The following is a 21,850-nucleotide window of genomic DNA, read 5'->3' on the forward strand; positions in this document are numbered from 1 at the left end:
TGAAATATCTTGCAACAAACGAAAATTTCACAAAATTTTATCTAAAAACAAAGCTAACCATGAAAATTTACGATAACGTATTTTTCTATTGGCTATTTTTTGCAGAGTTAACAGTTAATAATTTGGGGTTTGTTGTGAATTTTAACTTTTGAGCATTTTTTAATTGTAAAAATTACATTCATTTTTTTTAGTGTCACACAGCGTTACGAAAAATTTAGAAGGGGTACACAGAAGACAAAAGTTTGGAAAACACTGTTCTAGTGTGATACTAAAAATAACAATTGCTTCAAATTTTAACATTCTTAAAACAAATTTTGTAAACCAGAAAACATGATTCTAAACCAATTTAATAGATTTATGAAGTTTATACACAAAAATGTTAAAATTTAAAAACAAATTTTTGAAATTAAGTTTAAATAGGTACAAACGAAATGAACATGCATTCAATAATTTATAGTTTAAAAAATTACATTTAAGTATAAAACTAACCCAGCAGGCAAGAGATCCCATATCCAAGTTTCAGGGAAATGTTTTCGAACTCTCGGTTTAGATCCTTTTCCATTGCCATGATCATAAAGCATTGTGTCAACAGCATTTAATTCATCTTCTATTGCTCCTAAAAAAGATCTGTACATAACAGAAATTCAAAAGTTTTTAAGTTATACAATGAAAAAAGGAGTAAAAAAATTAAGATTAATTCTTTATAAACCAGAAAGTTATTTCCTCAAAACATGAAGGTATAAACTATGTATTACAAAAAGTTTAAAATAAATATTTTAAATAAACACAAAAAAAAATTTTAAAGTTTAGAATATTTACATTAATTGCTAAAAGTAAACAAAAAAATAACAGAATTATTAACAAAAACTATTGGGTTATAAAACATAAAAAATATTTCAAATGGAGGATAGTTTTTCAGCCAAATATAAATCTACATTTTTAGTATTTCTATTTGTGCAGTACACTTTTTGATAATAATTTTTCTGCATTCATGATAATAATTAAAAAATATGTGCATTACCTAACACCTTAATAAAATTCTTAACCATTTAAGCTTCAGTTTAAGATTTTTCCAAACTTAAAGTTGATTACATCTCAACAACAAAAACAAGTTTCTCTTTGAATTAATCAATGATAAAGTAACATTCTGCGCAATTTTATACTGAATCATCTATAAAAAAATATTTCAAGTTTTGAAATAAAATAACTGATGTAATAATAAATTTTGAAAAATAGTACAAATATACTACAGACTAAAATTTTAATTTAAAATTAGATAAAGTAAATTAAAAATAGAGAAAAAGTAAGAAAAAAAATACTTACATCAAATACATCATGAGCAGTTGTAGATCCACCACAAAGATCTCTTTTTGCGATAATATGGACCATATTGATACCTCTTTTTTCCTCCATCATAGGTTTCTAATTCAGTAATGACCTAAAAAAATTTTTTGAATTATAATAAATATTAGTGTTTAACATATTGATACATCAAGCACAGAAACCTCAAAAAATATAAAGATTCACAAAATTTAAGATCTTGGCAAAACAAACCATACCAAATATGGGACAGTTGCCATAGGCCTTTAAATTTTTAAAGAAAAAAATGTTCTGTGAACAGGTTTTAAATTATAGAGCTATTTTTTTAAAAAATTTACTTAAATATCACTTAATATATTCTAATAAGCTTTTATTATAAGAATTTATTTAGTCAAATACTATATTTCAGCATTTGAAGTTTTATATTTTAAAACACAATTAGAGCACCAAAAATATTAAAGTAAAAAATTCATAACACTAATATCAAATATGAAGAAATTTATGCTTACATCATTCTGAGTAATGTCATGGCCAGATTTAAGTAATAAAACACTTTGGTCAATTCCAAGGAGACCAACAAGGGCATTTGGTTTAGTTGCTCCAGTCACATTGACTGGAGCACCAGGCTTTGTTTCTTTAGCATTAGTATTGATACTGACCTACGAAAAAAATTTATTAAATTTAATAAACTATTCTCAAAATGAAACATTTTTTTAAATCATAAATTAATGCATAAACTTACCGGAGTTCTGAATGTTCCAGATACATCAAAATTCACAGCATCAGCGACAATTTCATTATTTTCAGGTCTAACATAAAAAACAACAATCCTTGCTTTGGGCGCCATTTTGTGAGTAACAGGTATGTAGAATCTGTAGGTTTTAACATTAGGAACATCAATAGCACCAGCCAACACAATGTCTCCACGTCCTAAAACCTATATTTAAAAATTTAACTTCAAAATTAATAAAGCATTTTTTTAAAAGATAATCTAATTTTTTAAATATTTTCTTTGAACATGCTTAGGAATACTGTAATAATTTCTGTGAGAAAGAAAGAACCCTCACAACTCAGTTTCATTAACTCTGATAGTTTTATAAATAAATTTTTTCAAATTAGTAAAACCATGCCTCCACCTAAAAAAAATCTTAAATAATCAGATCTGGGAATAATAGAATTTCCAGAGATTAATTTTTAAACCTTTTTCTCGATATGCTAGATTAGACTAAACAAATTCCAGTAATAAACTAATTGTTTTCTTATACCACTAGCCAATACCAGCAAACTATTTAATTCAAAGAGGTGCACTTAATCTTAGTTTCCAGTGATGCTATCTATGGACAAGAACACATACATCACAGCCAGTTTTACAGGGAGGACTCATTCACAAGTGAATCATCCAAGCAAACTCTAGTAACTATTAATAATACTTATTAAATAAAAATATGAAATCGGGATTTTTTTAAAAAGTTCTTTAACTTTTAATTTGTCACACAAGACTGCAGCACAAACACTTAAGAGTCAACAAAACAAAATTAGATAACCATTAAAATTACCTCATATTCAAGTTGAGATAAAGGCTCCATAGCATTCACTTCCAACTCAACTTCTTTATCAACAGTTGGGTTTTCAGTTCTCAACAGCACTTGAATGAAGCTGTTACTTGGTGACATTGCTGCTTCAACATTATCAAGATTGTAATCAAATCCTCTAAATTCAGCATTCATGCTTAAGGAAGATGCATTGGTGTTGATGGGGGGATAGAAATCCACACTAAGCAAACCATTGTTGGGCACTGCAATTCGAAGAGAGTCCCATTGGCGCTCATCATAAGTGTATCCATTATTAAAGTAAGAAAGCAAGAAGAACGTATGCTGTTAAGGCACTCTTGCTTCCAGAACCTCCCTAAAAAAAGATTAAATAATTAATATCATCTTAGATTGATGAGTTTTGTATAAAACCAAAAAAGCTGAAAATAGAAATCTAAAAATTTTATGTGCAAAACATTTTCTAAATGGTTGAAAAAATACATGAAATTTGAGCAAGAAAAAAAAGATGTATCAATAAAATATTATGAACGTTTTGATAAAAATTGTCCATGTAGGATTTATTATTTATTTTAAAATTCTGCAAAAACAAATCACAATGTGATTTTTAAGTTATGTAAATATGAATCCCAATGTGTGATTTTCAAATCTCTTGAATATGAATCATTGTTTAAATGATGCATGGTTTTTATATTGCATGGTTGAATCTATGTGATTTTTAATTTGCGTGAATATAAAATCTCAATGGAAAACTTAAAACAATGTGAATATGTGACGTGATTTGTAGTTTCAAATTGCATGCAATTTCTAATTCCATTAATATGAATCACAATGTGTAATTTTAAATCTCGTGAATTTATTTTAAATAGCATTTACATAAATAGGAGATAGCATATAAAATTGAAATATTCTTCAAGAATTTGAAAAAACAGAAGTTTTTTTTAAAAAAAGGGGAATTTTACATTTTATAAAAATTGAAAAAACGGAAATTCTTACAAAAAGTGGAAAAAATGTCATTGTGCAAAAACACTTATTTTATTAATGAAATTATTACATTTTAACACAAATTTAGTATTCTGCTATGCACAAACTGCTAATTGAAATAATCTCAAGAACCAATGTCAAATTTCTTTAACAAATACGGAGAAATTTGAGAACATACAGGTAAACAGGAGATAGTTGTTAAATACAGGAGTCTTCAGTAAAAAAAAAGGAGACTTGGCAGGTATGAATTTAACAAATTTTTCAAATAAAGTAAAACAGCACTTAACATTTGAATGTTTAAGCTAACAATAAATCTAATCATTCACACATTTAAAAACATTGTTATCTAATTGTAATAACATAGCATGTTTTTTGTTCCACAATTCTTTTAAGAAAATTAAAACCTAATATAACCTCAACAGTAAAAAAAAACTGCTGTTCCGATTTTTAAAAAATTCACCAGATTTTGCTAAATTATAACTCACCATGTACTTCCATTTTTGTCATTATTTTACTTATTACATTACTTTTTTTTCACTTTGTATCTTCACGTTTTTCACACGGTTATCGTTATATTAAAATATTTTCCAAAATTTAAAAGACAAATTTCGGACAAATGTTACTTGTTAAAATTATTTTTGGTTTTAATATTTTATATATCCTCTTAAAATTTGGAAGAAATAATCTGTATGATTGTGAAAGACTACAATTATAAATCTCTGCTTCTGAATATCCTAAAAAAAGCAAACTTAAAATTTTAAAAAGATAGAAAAAATACAAAATTTTTTTAATAGAAACATAAAATCTATGTGGTAAATTTCAAAGTTACTCAAGTTTTATTCTACAAAAAATATGCAAATAATTCTGCATACTTTTGAATATTTTTATAGGAAAAGTAATCAATCTGGACCAGTTTCACAATCTGGATAAGAGTTCCTAAGACAGTATGATCCCTCTAATTTTTATTATATATCAAATAGTTTCTTCATGTTAACATTCAACACATAAATGTCAAAACAAAATGCTTTTGTCTTTGCCGCAAATGAAGAAACATTAAGTAGTCAGGAACAATACAGCATTTACTACTGAAACACCTTGAACTTATCAAAATTACTATTGGCATATCGGATTGTTTATGTCATTTATAATTATATTAGGAATATTTTTACTGGGATATTTATTCATCTGTATAAGTGACTTGCTTTTTGCAAAAGTTAAATTTCAAGTTGGCCCTTTTCAGTTATTTTGGATGTGCCACAGCCATGTAGTAGCCAATATTAAAAAATTTATTATTTTAATTTTCATTTTTGGTGCCGGCACAGGTACAAAAAATCTACCAATTACATTTAAGTAAATATATTTACCAATAGCAGAGAGAGATACTTTTCCCGATCCAGGCACAGCCTTCTCTGGTCAACTAAAATATCTTTATTAAAGGAGTGAGGAGCTCCTTCAGACTCAAAACCAAAAATTTTTTTTAAATTAACAAGTTTAACATTTTTATCATTAAGCTTTAAAATTTAAATTTTTTTCCTGCTATATTTTAAATATAAAAACTGTAGAGGTGAAAGTTAAGTATGATATTATAATATACATCTACTTTTGAATATTATTTTTTTTAAGTTATAGCAAAAATAAAAGTAATATTATAGTAATATTATAGTATAGTTAATATAGTATAGTTAATATTATAGCAAAAATAAAAGTAAAAGTATAGTTATGTCTTTAAATTATTTTTATTCATCTATGTCGTAGAAGGACGCAATTTTAATTTTTTTACGGTCTTTGTGAGCTATTAGCTCAAAATTATTAGGGCCAACAATAGTGGTATATTTGCGCGCGGTGAATGTTTTATATTCTATGTGAATATTTATTAGGGCCTCAAGATTAAGCTTAAAATAATTCAATTCTGTCACTACTCCTCCTACAGAACCGTGTTTAACAGCATGTGCACACGCGGATAATTTGGATTTCCATAAAGGAAAATCCTTTAAAAACCGTTCATCTCTATACATAACAGATAATGATTCATTTAAAAATAAAAATTTCGTTACAAGAAAATCAAAAAAAAAATCTTTTCGAAAATTTTCTTTAATTAGTTGAAAAGAATCTTCATTTCTAATTATTTCGTTACAGTAATATTTCGAAAAATTATATAAAATAAAATCATTGTACACTCTTGAACGCGCTTTTATATTCAACTCATCTTTAAAATCAAACTTATTAATAGTTTGAGCATTAAAATTTTTTATAATTTTAGATAAGACCTTATCATTTTTAACGATTTGATAGATTTTTTTGTCAAATTTTAAACACTTAGTGTGATATAGTTTACTGACAATCATTTTACTTTTAAAATAATAAATTTAAAAAAAAAACTATATAAAAATTTAATCTTTTTTCGTCGTTATATAAAAAATTTAAAAGACAAAAAAAATTTCAAGATATATAAAAAACAAACTAATGAAAATTGGATTAAAAATTAGCGCATTAGTTATTACTTAAGCATCATAATAAAAATAAATATATAATATGTAAATTCAGTTTTTCAAAAAGAGAGTTGAGTTGACTTTTAACGGAAACACTTTTTTCCCCAGGCAATCAGGATTGATTTGTTCTTTTACGTCGCACTAGAGCTGCACAATGGGCTATTGGCGACGGTCTGGGAAACATCTCTGAGGATGATCCGAAGACATGCCATCTCAATTTTGATCCTCCGCAGAGGGGATGGCACCCCCGCTTCAGTAGCCCGACGACCTGCCCGCGAAGTCGAGCACTTTACGGTAGAACAGTTTAACGAGGACCAATACCGCACACCCTCGACCCCTACGCAGACTGATCCAAGTGGTCACCCACCCGCACACTGACCGTAGCCAGTGATGCTTGACTTCGGTGATCTGCTGGGAACCGTGTCTTATCGATCAGTCCACTGCGGGACCATGTTTTCAAATTAAGATGGTCCCGCAGTGGACTGGTCGATAAGACACGGTTCCCAGCAGATCACCGAAGTCAAGCATCACTGGCTACGGTCAGTGTGCGGGTGGGTGACCACTTGGATCAGTCTGCGTAGGGACCGAGGGTGTGCGGTATTGGTCCTCGGTAAACTGTGCTACCGTAAAGTGCTCGACTTCGCGCGCAGGTCGTCGGGCTACCGAAGCGGGGGTGCCATCCCCTCCGCAGAGGATCAAAATTGAGATGGCATGTTTTCGGATCATCCTCCGGGATGTTTCCCAGACCGTCGCCAATAGCCCATTGTGCAGCTCTAGTGCGACGTAAATTAACAACAGCAACAGCAAAGAAGTAATAAATTTTAAATGAAATAATCATGCCGGTGATGCAACCGATTTCTTTTCTTTTACTTTCAAAATATCGGGGAAAAATTACAAATAAGAGTACCTATTAAATATGATATTTTATTATTCAAAATATCTTATTTAAATTGTTAAATTCTGTTTAAATAACACAAATTATAAAATAATTTATATTTTCAATTAGTAAAAGCTATTTTTCTACTATGAAGTTTTTTACTAACTTCAAAGGATTTTAAACATTAAAAAAAAAAAAAAAAAACATTTAATTTGTTAACTACCCTTCAGTTAATATTCTATGATGATTGGATATTTGAGTCAAAATTTTCTTAATCTAAAGTAAATTGTTCAGGGACCAATTCATATCTTTAGAACAATTAATCATCACAACAAAATTTGATATTCTCTATGGAAAATAGTAAACATATATGTGATCCTCCATTCACCTTTATAAAAGTTTCTGTCTGAAAATAAAATATCATATTTTGCTTTTAATATTTTTTTCCAAGAATCCTAAGAATTCTGAAACATTAAATTGAGTTACACTCGGTCGAATCGACACTTCAATCATTTCACACAATTTGTGGATGGTTTCTGAGTTCAAAGTAATAAATGCTGTAATTTTGGATTCATTAATTATTTCAATAAAATTACGGTGAAAATAGAGGATTCCGATTATTCACGGAAAAGTGGCAATTCTGTTTGATCAAGCCCTTACCGACATTAAGAAAAGGCGCAAAAAAGAAGTGTTTTCACTACAGCGCGAGTACGCGAGAATCTCGCATATTTTTTTCTTTTCTCGCATTAAAAAAATGATTACCGCGAGAAATTCGCGCATTCTATAAATCAATTTCAAAATTCGCGAATTTCTCGCATTTTGGAAAAAGCTTCGAATTACGTCATTTAGAATAAAATCCGTTTCACTTTTCTTCCTGGATCTTCATTATTTTCAATACTTGCCCTGTTATCCAGCTTCCCTATTTACCAGTAGGCATTGTTCAGAACCTTTTCGAACAACAGAACACAACCCCTCCGAACCACGGAACCCCTTTCAGAACACATTTCTCTGCAACCACGTGTTTACTGTAGGTATGGTTTTTCATGTAAGACGTTCAAATTTTTTTATGCGCTAATGTAAGATGGACAAATACCTAGTAAAGGCAAAATCTTCTATGATGATGCAGCAAAAATATTCAATGCTTTAAAAAATAGAAGACGTTAAAAATGTATTATAACAAAAGAAATTTTTTTTCCAAGTCTATTTGTATTTTTTCAGTTTTTAGAAATCTCACTTAACTTTCTGAAATCTCACCCTGTTTTTGAGAAAGGGTGAGAAATTCTCACCCATTTTTTTTCTATGATGAAAACACTGAGAATGGTGCTGAAACTCCAATCTTGTGAAGCAGCGGACAAAACCCCGGATATTTCTGTTAACTTGAAAAATCGAGGGTGTTTTAAAAGTGGCTAGCTAGAAATGCCCTAAGCTATATTTTCTCTTACTCTTTATAAGAATAAAGACAATATCTTTGTTCATGTGGTTAAGGTATCCGTCTACGTTCGGCACAGAATTTTTAAAAAAAATTAAAAACTCTAATTTTAAACGTTGTGTTTGGTGTATTGTAGATAAAAAACAGTGAAATCAATAACAATCAATCATTATTTATTTAAACTTTTGAAAAATGGCAATATTTTAGCAAAAATTTTGGATTTTAATACGAAAACGGCTAATGCTCTACACAAAAAAGTTATTAACATATCCCTTTTATTTTTTTATTGCAAGTACTTGATACCTTTAAGAGTGTTATGAACTAAAAACTAAGAATTATTTAAATAATTACACATAAAATAGTTTTATACATTGAAATTACATAAAAATGTTTAAAAAAATTACTATCTACCAGCACTTAAAGTGGACATAAAATGAAAAATAAAATAGCTGGAACAAAGTTTTTAATTCATTACACTCTATACATTATAGCGAACAGTTGTGTCTAATATTTTAAAGATATCTCTTTTACATTTTGAATTATCACAAAAGTCGTAGGGTAAAATGAGCTAAAAACTACTTTCTCAGAAACGACAGTTAAAGTTTTCAAGCAACTGAAATAAATGTAATAAAAGCAGTAAAGTTCTAAAAAGTCTCTAGGATTATAGCTAAAACCTTCTTTTTACCTTTTTAGCATAATTTCTTTCCTTTTTCCTTCTTATTTTTTCTGTTTAGTTTTGTTGTGGTTGTTTATGAATTTTGTTAAAAATCGACAATTCAAAATATTTTTTGAAGAAACGACTAATGGTCTAGAGAAAAAAGTAATAGATATATCTCTTTCATATTTTTAATACAATTAGCTGAGACCCTTTGGAATGTTCTGAACTACAAACTAAACATATATTTCAGTATTTACGTATGTTATGAAATTATATAGTGAAAACATAAATTTAAAAAAAAAATACACGTCCTCTACATATATACTATACATAAGAGGGCAGAAATCACAAAATATGTTTTGGATTAGAGTTGCTCGTCAATTATATTTCATACATTATAATAAAAAATATTGCAAAATATTATAAAAGAAATTATTTTACATTTCAACTGATGACAAGAATCGTAACGTAAAATAAAAGAAAAAAGATTTTTCAATCAGTCGAAGGCCAAATACCATTAGTGTATTGATAATATTGTTCTTGTTTATCTTTTTAGTTGAAGAGAATCCCACAGAGAAATCACAGCTTTTGCAATTAATTGTAAAATTTGAGCATAATCCCATCATTGAGTCTTCTTTGAAGTCCAATTTTGGAGCGAAACACTGAGGGCAACAAAGCATTGTTATCACATTTATCAAAATCTCGATGTCCAAAATTCTATTACCTGTCAACTGCGATGTATTTTTCGACTTTTTTTCTTCAAAATATTTCATGTTTTCTTCCAATTTGGAAGAACTTGCAGTAGAAATATTGAGCAAATCCGAATTTTCAACAGACGCGTTTGTTTTTACTTCGTCTTTACAGAAACGATTTCCATGAAACTTTCGTTTTTTTCCGAATAATTCCTAGCTTTTCCCATATTTAATAAATAAAAAAGATTAAATAATATAGGTACCAATAAAGTATTGTATTTTTACTAAAGAAAAGTAGTTATAAAGCGTAATAGAATAAAGAAGATAGTAAACAAACAACATCAAACTAAAGAATCCAAACAACAAACTAAAGGCTGTATTGCCATATGTATTTTGCAGAAATATAATAAAAAAAACTGATGTATGGGGCTGTGTAAGTAGCACAAATTTAAAAGTTGAAAATTGGCAATATTTCTATAAAAAAAAGCTAAAAGAAACAACGTAGAACGTGAAAAATAGTTAGTTTCGGTTTCAAAATCCCACTTCCGGTTTGTTACTATGATCGACTGCTTTTATTCAAATCACAATAACTCCGGATCTAAGCAACGTAGAAACAAAAGTGAAACTGTTCTGGATTCAGAAAAGTTCACTCTAAATTAAAATAAAATAATCTCAGAATCGGAATTTTCATCGAAATTGGCCTTATTTACCTAGACGGCTACCTTAAGAAGGGGAAGGAAGGGGCTCAATGCACATGCAGCTGTGGTACCAATTACTGCACTGACCTGTCTTTAACTGTCTAGTACGGGTACTCAGTTACTCAAAGCGTATTAAGTTTTGAATGTAAGTATAAATTTTTTATGAATACATATGTACAGTGCCGTTCCTGGGGTGGCGAACGCCTGCGTGCAAGAATAATTTTGTGCGCCCCTATATACTATGCTTAAATTTTGATGATAAGGCCAATTTTCATAATCATTTTTAGTTTGAGGTTTAAACTGAATAGTTTCCTTATAGACTAAAGTCACTTTAGTGTAAGTGTTTGATTATGAAAATGGGCGTAATAAAATAAAACAACGAAAAAATATGACAAAAAATTTATTTTCGACATCAAATAAAATAGACTATTAACGTACAATATAGGTCATAAATAAAACACGTCCATTCATAAATTAACAAAAAATCTAATATAACTCAATTCACTCAACTGAGTGAATTGAGTTAAAACTCTCAAACGCCGCTCAACGCAAACAAATCCGCTAACTTGAAAATGTGCAAGATCTGTCTAATACCTAAGTACCTAATTATCAAATAACAAGGTAGTTTTAGAACATAAAACGTCTTGCTTTTGCAGATGCAAGCTCATCAATCATTTCATTGTGATCGATGGCTTCACATATTTTATTTTCGATTGAAATAACAGCTAAATCTGAAAGCCTTTCCTGGCACATCGAAGTTCTCAAATAAGATTTTACAAGTTTTAGCTTTGAAAAACTCCTTTCGCCAGACGCAACAGAAATCGGCAGCGTCAGAAATATCCTTAATGCTATAGACAGGTTTGGAAACAAAGACTGCAAATTTTTCTTGGTTATATAATTCAGAATATCTATGGGTGAGTCTGAGGTATTGCGAGAGTCTTTGACAGGGTTAAGGATTTTGTATGATGAAATTTCATTGTACAAATCAAGACCATCAATATCCTTGCAAACATTTCCTTCATGGTGAATTTGCAAAGCCAAATCCATGCACGATCGTTTAATCTCATCAGATTTTAGGTTTTGAAAATCACTCAAAAATCCAAATAAATCATTGCATTGCTTCAATCTCTCGAAACGACTTTGTAGGGATTGAACTGTTGTATCCAAAATTTGAAAATAAAAACAGATCTTAAATTTTCGCTTTGGATCTAGAACTGGATCGTCTGTACTTTCATATGAAAATTGACGCTTTCTCTTCCGTTCCCTAATTGAAAGAAATGTTTGCTCTACATCATTTTTTCCAGCTTCGGCTTTAGCCTCATTCACAAAAACATCAAAATTTTCATCTGACCTTTTTTCAGTGAAGTAGTTGATGAGACTTTTTATTTCTCTATGGCATTCATTAACAACTGTATTTGGATTCTGCATCATTTTACTCACTATATTGACCTTTGACAATACATCGTACCAAATAATGATGGAACAAATAAATTTAAACGTTTTAATTTTTTTCAAAAGTACCTTTGCTGAATGTTTGGTATCCATGTCTCTTGAATTATCTTCCATCAAATCAAGTAAACTCCTACAAATCTCGAGAAGTTGAAATCTAAGAGGTTGAACGGCTCTGACTCTGCTTTCCCATCGAGTTTTACTCATTGATTTTAAAGAGATTTTGTAAATTTCGCTTTAAAATATTCCACCTGTACGGTGAAGCAGAAAAAAAATTGAACAGCTCCTGAATAATTGAAAAAAAACCTACAGTCTCGTCTGAGATTTTAGCTGCATCATTAACTGTCAAATTTAAGTGCCGACACGCCGACAACAGATTTTTTGCATGTAAATTCCAGTGTAGAAGCAAAGTGTAGAAGTTACTTCTTATATTAGTTTACTGTTTCTTCCTGTAATCTAAGTTTACAGCTTTGCTATCATTTGATTTTTAATAATTTGACTTTTAATAATTTGCTATAATTTGATTTTTTTCGAATAGTTGAATTTGGCGCCCCTTAAATTGGGCGCCTGCGTGCGGGGCATTCGCTGCATACCCGCCAGGAACGGCACTGCATATGTATTATTTTTGCAGTCTCATTGTTAAAATATAAAGTTTAATTAAATTGCATTAAATGTGTTATTATTTTCCAATTAAAATATTTCCTCAATTATTGCTTAAAAATTTAAGTATAAGACTTTCACAAAAAAGAATTTTTTTTAAATATATATATATATATATATATATATATATATATATATATATATATATATATATATATATATATATATATATATATATATATATATATATATATATATATATATATATATGGGTGAAAATTGATTTTTATGAAGCAGATAAAATTATTTTTTTAATCTCTTTTGTGCAGTAAAATGATTAAAAGAAAGAAAAAAAATAGCAATTAAAAGTGTTATGTAATTTATATTCATTAGTAGAAGCTAGGGATAGATAAAGATAAATCACATTTGAATTCCGAAAATTGGAATTCTTTTTCTGTTTTTTTCTTTTTACTAAGCTTTTTATTTTGTGTTTGACGTATTATTATTATTATTATTTTTAGATTTTTTCAGTTGAAATTGTTTTTTTATAGATCTTATTTAATTGAAATTTCAAATATTATATATTTGTTCGTAGGCTTTGTTTTTATAAATCCAAACTGCAATCCTTTATAAACAAAAGTGTACTAATGCTTATTTTATTGAAAATGTAATGTGTTTAAAAATAGAAAAGTTTTTTTTCTTTTGATAGATAATTCTTTTTAGCTGTTTTGTTGTATTTCTTATGTATTTAATGCTTTTATGTTATCTTTTTGACTAAAGTTAACAGTTTTTCATTTGTTTAAGTTAATTATTAGTAAAAAAAACTTATAATTTTGTAAGTATGTAAAAATTTAATTCACAGCTTTGTATTAACAATGCAGAATAATTTTAGCATAAATGCTTTCATAAATTTTTATTGTTAAATCTATTAGCGTTAACTGCGCCAATAACAGTTGCGACAAATGAAAGAATTTTCAGCAAGATGAAATTAATTAAAAACTAGCTTCGAACAACAATGACCACTGAAAGCCTAAATTCACTGTTTTTACTCAAAGCAAAAAATGATATTGTTGACAATATTAAGCTTGATAAACTCTAAACTCAGCGGCCTACTGTGCCCATCTCAGTTTTCTTGACCTTGGGCTCTCGGGTGCAAGAGCAGATGTTCCGGTCAGGTGGTCACCCGAACGCGGAACCCCCAGTGTTTAGTTCCCAAGCATGCTTGGTACTCATTTATCGACCCACTGAAGGGAGGAAAGGCTGAGTTGACCTTGCCCGGCCCGAACCCAGGACCTGTGGCATGGGAGCGCGAAGCGCTTCCACTAAGCCACCGGGCGTCATTAAGCTTGATAAGCTGCCAGAATACTTTTCACTTTTAAAACAACGTCGAAGAAAATTTATGTAGCTAATATAATACGAGTATAACGTAATTTTAAAAATATCTTAATTTTTTTTTAATCTTTTTTCTGTGAATTTCTTTATTTATAATTTAAATGGCAAATATTTTCATTTGTTTTTTTACATTGTTTTTCATATTTTTTTAAAACTGAAAGGGCAATTTGCTTTTGAATGAATTTTGTTTTGAATCAATTTCTTATTGAAGACTGTATTAGCTGATTATGACTCACTTTTTGATTTTCACACAGTTGCTCTAATTAGCTTATGGTAACAACGTTTAGATGAAACGAAAGATAAATTTTAATTACTAAATGATTTTTCAAAAAATATTCAAATATAAAGTAAAAAGTATTTCAAAAATGCATTGAAAAACATTTAAATTTACAACTTTTTTTAAAAAATTATTTTTACAAATAATTATTGAAAACTTATTAAAATTATTGAAAACTATTACTGAAAACTTATTTCAATTGAATAAGTTTCAGTTTATTAAAAAAAAAATTTTTTAATGTTTTGCTTTAATAATTAAAATTAGTAGAAATGCAAAAACTATATTTTGTTTGTATTATTTTGAATAATTACTGGTACTATTTAGTTATCAATAATACCACAATTTTCACCTATGGTGGTTGCATTTAAATTTTTTTATTTGTTTTGTTTTGTATATATATGTTACCGCGAAAGTATGAAACGCCGGCATTGTATAGAATGACTAAGCAATGTGTAGAATGCCAGACGTTTTTAGGCAAAGTATGGAATGTGAGAAGTATTACATACTTTGCCAAGGCATTGCATAGAATGCCTAGGCATTCTATACAATGCCGGATGATATTTAGGCAAAGTATGAAATAAACGTCCTGATGAGGTTATTATGTAAATTGTGTGCATGTTACTGTGAATGTGCGAAATCGGTGATTGTTGACTTTCACCGTTGAATGTTAACAATCACATAGTCGCTTTGGTGAATGTCCGAAATATTTATTACATCCGATTTGATATTAATTTTTTCGCGATTACATTTATTTGATATTTTAGTACTTACTGACGATAGATTAGAAGAAACATCAGTGTTTGGAGTATCGGGCAAATGTATACCGGGCAGTAACCGTTGACCTTAAAAAAACATCAGTGTAGGGTAGACCGGGCAGTGGCACTTAACCTTAAAAAAACATCAGTGTAAGGTAAACCGGGCAAATGTATACCGGGCAATTGCATTTGACCTTAAAAAAACATCAGTGTAACGTATACCGGGCAAATGTATACCGGGCAATGGCGCTTAACTAGACCTAGTATATGTTTCGGACATTTACCAAAGGTCCAGTCATACTATTGGGTTGATTCATAAGTTCCCGCGTTTTTTTTAAATGTTTAAAATTTGCGTCGAAAATGAAATGTTTTGGCATAATCTTTTATGTTATTCGAAAGAGAATTTTTTGCTCTATAAAATAGTGTGTTTCACTTTTTTGTTGACTTTAATTTTTGTTATTTATTAGACCATTTAAATGGAGTGTCAAGTCGACAAAAACGAGCGTTTCCGACACCAGCTTTTTTTTGCATTAAATCGAGGTGCCAAAGCTACAGAAGCTGCTCGGGAGAGTTGTGCCGTGCAATTTCAAATGCTTTACGCGGCGTTTCGTTCAATAATGATGTCGAATTACGAGCTTGTTTGGACGACCTTTTCGAGACGCTTCCGGGTAATTTCTATCGAAGTGGCATCGAAAAACTCGTTGAACACTGGAAGTCGTTAAAAAAAAAAAAAAAAAAAAAAAAAACAGAGAGTATTTTCTAGATTAAATTCTTGATATTTTATATGAAAAAATAAAGTTATAACAAAAATTATTACAAAAAAAAAACGCGAGAACTTATGCATCAACTCAATAGTTCTAGTTAAGTGGCATTTCCTGGTATATCCTACACTGATGTTTCTTCTTATCTATCGTCAGTAAGTATTAAAATATCGAATAAATGTAAAACTACCGATTTCGGTCATTTACAGCAACATGCATTTCACAAAAATAAAAATGTTATTCTGAAAAAATACTGAGAGTGCCATTGAAAAACATTTATTCAAAATGTGGAAAGAAAATTAGAAAGTTATGCAAAACAAAATTCAAGCCTTTCTTATTAAGGGAAACAAAATTTTCTTTTAAAAAATATGAAATTAACCTACTTGTTGCAACATGACAGGCTTGAATGACATTTTGAATTACATTTCATTAAATTTTTCCATGTAAATTTCATTAAATTCCTACATTTCCATGTAGCACAGTAAAAAAATAATTTTTGTTATTAGTCAAAAATCACGAACCACGCATTAAAAGTCTCGCGTTAAAAGTCACGAGCCTTGCCATGTGATATTTGAAACGAATCGGAGACGTATTTCATACTTTGCCGACTAATTTTAGGCATTCTATACAATGCCTAGACATTCTATGCAATGCCGGATTTCATACTTTGCCGGTAACATATATATTGTATATATCAGGGGTGGCCAACTTACGGCTCGCGAGCCACATGCGGCTCTTTGAAGGATTATTTGTGGCTCTCGATAAATGTACCCGAGTTCTTTTTTCATTTTTCTGCTATTATATTTTTAAAAAAAATTTTTATCGTTCCTTGACGAATCGACAGATGTCACAAATCTTCCGCAATTTGTAGTTTTCATACGTTTTGTTTCACCTGATTCCGTTGTTTAAGATGAATTATTAGATTTAGTTACACTTCAAAAGTCAACCCGCGGTGTCCACATTAAAAATGCATTAGATTCCATAATGAAAAACTTTTTATGTGCTTCTTAATAAACTTGTGAGCATTGCAACTGATGGAGCTCCGGCAATGCTGGGTGAAAAAAATCGGTCTTATTGGGATTTGAAGAGATGATTATCAAATTCCACAATTCATACCGATTCACTGCATTATTCAACGAGAACATCTCGTTACAAAATATTCAAAATATCCTAATGCTATGAAAACAGTGTTACACGTTGTAAATTACATTCGCACCAATGCAAAAAATCATCGAAAAAAATTTCCTTAAAGAATTAAAGGACTACTTCCAAATGACATAAGTCGACGTCGATTACTGAATTTTGGAAATTTGTACCAGAATCGAAGTATCCTGAATTAAAAAAGGCTGCATGTCAAATTATTTCAATATTCGGAACAACGTACTTATGTGAAACATTTTATTCCACTTTATAATTCGTGAAATTCAAACACCGATCAGTATTAACTAACCAGCATCTCAAAGAATTACTGAGAGGTGTAGTCACCAATTATTCACCAAATTTTAAAGAATTATCAAGAGAAGTAAAATAAATGTGTTTAACTTTTAATATTTAAATTCGATACACATCTTTTGTACACTTTTTTATATGTTTTCAATCAATGTAATTTCAGTAAAAAAAATCATACCTTTTTTGCCTAGCTTTTAAATACGTATTTAATTGCAGCTCGCGAAAAGATTCAAATTTTGAAAAATGGCTCGACTATCAAGGAGCTTGGCCACCCCTGTATAGTATATATAATTGTATAATATATATATATACTTATACTATAATGTCGAACATCTCCGAGGGTCTAATGAGAGCAGAGCTTTCTTTCGTGGCATTAACTTTGGTCGTCAGGAGTTCAAACCTAGAACTAACCTTTGCAGAAATAAAGATGGAGATATTTTAAGCGATAAAACTGACATTCTTAATAGGTGGAATGAACACTTCGACAACCTACTTAATGTAGAGTGCGTTCAGACAGAGTCCTGCTCACCAAACGTTAACCAAGAGTGTATTGCACCTCTTTCAATGATTGAGGTTGAAGAAGCAGTTCAAAAACTTAAGAACAACAAGGCTCCTGGCCCAGATTTGATATCACCAGAATTCATCAAAAACTCAGGACCAGATGGGTGTAAGGCCATACATAATATTCTAACATCAGCATGGGAAAAAGAGATACTCCCGGAAGAATGGAAACACAGCACTGTTTGTCTTATATACAAAAAAGGAGACATCCTTGAGTCTTATACACAAAAAAGGAGACATCCTTGAATGTTCTAACTACCGGGGTATCAGCCTGCTCTGCACTGCATATAAAGTCTTTTCAAAAATTCTATTTAACAGACTTAGCCCCTATGTAGAAAACATCATTGGTGAATACCAGTGCGGTTTTAGGAAGGGCAGGTCTACAACTGACCAAATATTTTGCATAAGACAGATTCTGGAAAAGACCAGGGAATTTGGAATTGGTACCCACCACCTATTCGTGGATTTCAAAACTGCTTACGACAGTGTAAACCGGAAGCGACTCATTGAAGCTATGCGAGAATTCAATATCCCGGACAAGCTTGTACGACTCACCACACTTACACTGTGTAAGACCATGCAGAAAGTTAAAATCCAAAATGACTTCTCGGAACCAATGGAGGTAAAAAATGGTGTAAGGCAAGGCGATGCATTGACATGCCTACTCTTCAATTTGGCATTAGAAGAAATTATCAGAGATTCAGGAATCAATACCAGAGGACACATCTTTCATAAGTCTGTACAAATTTTCGCATTTGCCGATGACATTGACATCATAGCGCGAACACAATCTGACTTAAAGCAAGCTTTTCTATCCATGGAAAAAGAGGCAGAAAAAATGTATCTCACTATTAACCAGGAGAAAACCAAGTATATGCAATGCACCAAAATAACTGATTCTACAACTCACTTGCAAATTGGTGAATACAAGTTTGAAAAAGTAAAGTTTTTTTTATCTTGGTTCTGAGGTCAACGTTAATGGCAATATCGCACCCGAAATACAAAGAAGAATCAATAGTGCAAGTAAATGTTTTTATGGATTAAAAAAATATTTAAAATCAAACCTACTAAAAAGAGATACTAAACTGTTAATTTATAAATGCTTAATCAGACCTATCCTAACATATGCCTCAGAAACTTGGACAACAACACAGAAAGATGAGAATTCCTTGGGAATCTTCGAACGTCGGATCCTAAGATCCATTTTTGGGGGCAAACAAGTTGATTGTACTTGGTACAGACGTTCAAACTCAGAACTCTATCGGGCTTTTAGAGAGCCTGATGTTGTCAAGTATGTAAAAATCCAAAGAATTAAATGGGCTGGTCACATCATTCGAATGAACAGAGAGTGTTCGACAAACATAATCTTTTTGGCTCAGCCCATCGGATCAAGGCCCAGAGGTCGACCAAAGCTGAGATGGGCCGACTGCGTGGAAAGAGACTTTTCAGTCTTAAAAGTCTCAAACTGGAAGACAACTGCCAGGCGGAGGCAGGCCTGGAGGAAGTTGATTGAGAAGGCCAGGGCCCACCCGGGGCTGTGGTGCCATTGAGGAAGGAAGGATATATATGTAATAACAGGGCTCCAACCCTGTTATCAGTGTTGTATTTAGCTTGAAATAATTGCAGTTTTAAGCCATCATACGTTCTAAACAGGTTTATTAAATATAGGCTGGTATTGCTAACAGTTTACGTCCACACTCCCTATGGGAGGGGGAGTGGACAAGACTCCGGACAATTCCGGCACAGCTTATTTGGATCACATCATGATGAAAAGGACACGCAAAACTATGCGCTCTTACGTTTTATACCAACATAGATTTGAAGTAAAAAGGCACATTCGTACATTCCTTGTATCCTTACGCATTAAGGAAAATCATTTCTGCTTCCTTATATGGAATTGAAAAAGGGAACGATTCTAAAAATAACTCTTCCCTTGAAATATAAATCTATTTATATTTCAATGGTATGTTTTCAGCCTTGAATTCCCAAAATAGAATCTCTCTACGCTTATTCTTTAACAAAGACATTTTAGGAAAACGAAAGAGATTTAATTCTTTTATTAATACAAAAGTATTTACTTTTTGTATTACATCCCCCCCAAAAAAAATTTTTGGTGAGCCAAAATAAAAAAAATTTAGAATACTTTAAATTCAAAATTTTTAGGTTGGTACGATTGTTCCTTTTTCCTTACTACAAACAACATCTTTTCAATTATGAGAAGAAAAAATATTATTTACAATGACAAAAATATGAAAAACATGATTATGCAATTTATCTATTTAGTAACTAAACAGAAAGAAATATTAAACATTTATAAACTATTCTACTAAAATTTTCAAAAAAAATTTTCACACAAAAATATACAACATTTTATGGAAACGAACTGGACAACAAGTGTCATTTAATCAGAATTTAAGATTCTGTGTGGTTAAATGATTATTTACTTGATGAAATATAACTATTCTACTAAAATTTTTCACACAAAAATATTCAAAATTTTTATGCAAATGAACTGGACAACAAGTGTCATTTATTCAGAATTTAATTTCAACATTTGTGGTTTGTGATATTTCCTATGCTTTGATACATGTACTTTTTCAAAATTTTGTTTACTTAAATTTCTTTTTAGTTATTTTGTTTTTGTAATCAGTTTCTTGGTCATTCTTTCTTTTTCCTATTTTTCCTTTTATTTTTTGTTTTTGTTACGCTTTACATATTTTTTCGTCGATATTAACCTGATAATGAACGCATCCATTACCTAGATCTATCTTCGAAACATTTGAACTTTTTGGACATTCTTTCTTTCTATTTTTTGATGTTTACTTTTACTGAAACATCCTTAACATTCATTTTTTCGATGTTTACTTTTTTTGAAACATAAAAGTATTTACTTTTTGTATTACATAAGTTACGGAAGTTGCTTATTTCTGCCCGCCCATAAACCGGAAGTTGCTTATTTCTACCCGCTTGCTTGTTTCTGCCCGCTTGAAAATCGAAACTTCGTCTGCAGCGTCATGGGGAGCTTATTTCTTTTTTTCCTTAAGCCTAATATATTTTAGTTTCGGTTTCTGTTTTTAATTTAGTTTCGTTTCTTTAAGTATTATTTAATTTATTAGTTTTTTGAGGGTGGCATCACTTATTATTTTTAATATTAGTTTTTAAGGATGGCAACACTTAGAAACTTTGTTATTTGGGATAGAAATTGTGTATTATGAAGTTATGACGTCATCTCTTATTACATAACACATAAATGATATCATGCTTTTGATCTAGTGGCGCCATCTATGTGGAATAAAATAACTTTAAATCTATTTTAATATTTAAATCTGTTTTAATATTATTTATTAAATATAATTAAGGCTGAGGATTGAACTCACGCCATCAAAAAGCCTTCGTGGGTCAGTAGTTGGATATCATAACCACTGACCCACGAATGCTTGGCTAGATATGTGTTAATAAGTTAAACTTTTGTATTCTGAACACGTGTATAAATGAAAAGGATTTGATATCGATATCATCCTACAGTTTCATCGATATATTTTTCACTTAACCTTTGACAGTAATTAAATATTTATTTCTGCCCCTCTTAATGCTATTATAATTAGCTTTTTTTTAACATATAGTTGATGTAATAGACTTTATTATTAACCTAATCAATATTAATGAATGCATTTTAAAATAAATTAATTCAATATAAAAATAAAAATTGCATTTATTTAGTACTGTGAATATTAAAAGTATTAGACTTAAAGGTTTATTAATTTTACATCAATGAATATTATTTTATGAGATTTTATTTTATCATCTTCGTCTGGATTTACGGATATCAATATAGTCTTGTCATTTTTGAACCCAGAAGACAAGGGAACTCCTAGATCTTGAGACAATGCATGTCTTCGAAGTGGACTTTAT

The 21,850-nt window shown here is 30.2% G+C and overlaps 1 protein-coding gene and 1 pseudogene across 2 annotated transcripts in view; both read right to left on the minus strand.

Moving 5' to 3' along the window:
• LOC107455512 (CD109 antigen-like) overlaps positions 1-21,850 on the minus strand; it is an 81,515-nt pseudogene that overhangs the window by 21,658 nt on the left and 38,007 nt on the right. The window contains exons 4-8 of the transcript XR_015433409.1: positions 2,877-3,225; positions 2,063-2,257; positions 1,830-1,979; positions 1,320-1,438; positions 490-616 (exon numbers count right to left, since the gene is read on the minus strand). The product of XR_015433409.1 is annotated as a CD109 antigen-like (transcript). The remainder of the gene's footprint in view (positions 1-489; positions 617-1,319; positions 1,439-1,829; positions 1,980-2,062; positions 2,258-2,876; positions 3,226-21,850) is intronic.
• Positions 11,322-12,350, minus strand: LOC147811030 (zinc finger MYM-type protein 1-like). Its single transcript, XM_087162200.1, has one exon. The coding sequence runs from the start codon at positions 12,348-12,350 to the stop codon at positions 11,322-11,324; it is 1,029 nt and encodes a 342-aa protein (XP_087018326.1).

Source organism: Parasteatoda tepidariorum, chromosome 4, assembly GCF_982258835.1.
Source record: "Parasteatoda tepidariorum strain Cologne lab strain chromosome 4, Ptep-v5.0, whole genome shotgun sequence".
Taxonomy (NCBI): Eukaryota; Metazoa; Arthropoda; class Arachnida; order Araneae; family Theridiidae; genus Parasteatoda; species Parasteatoda tepidariorum.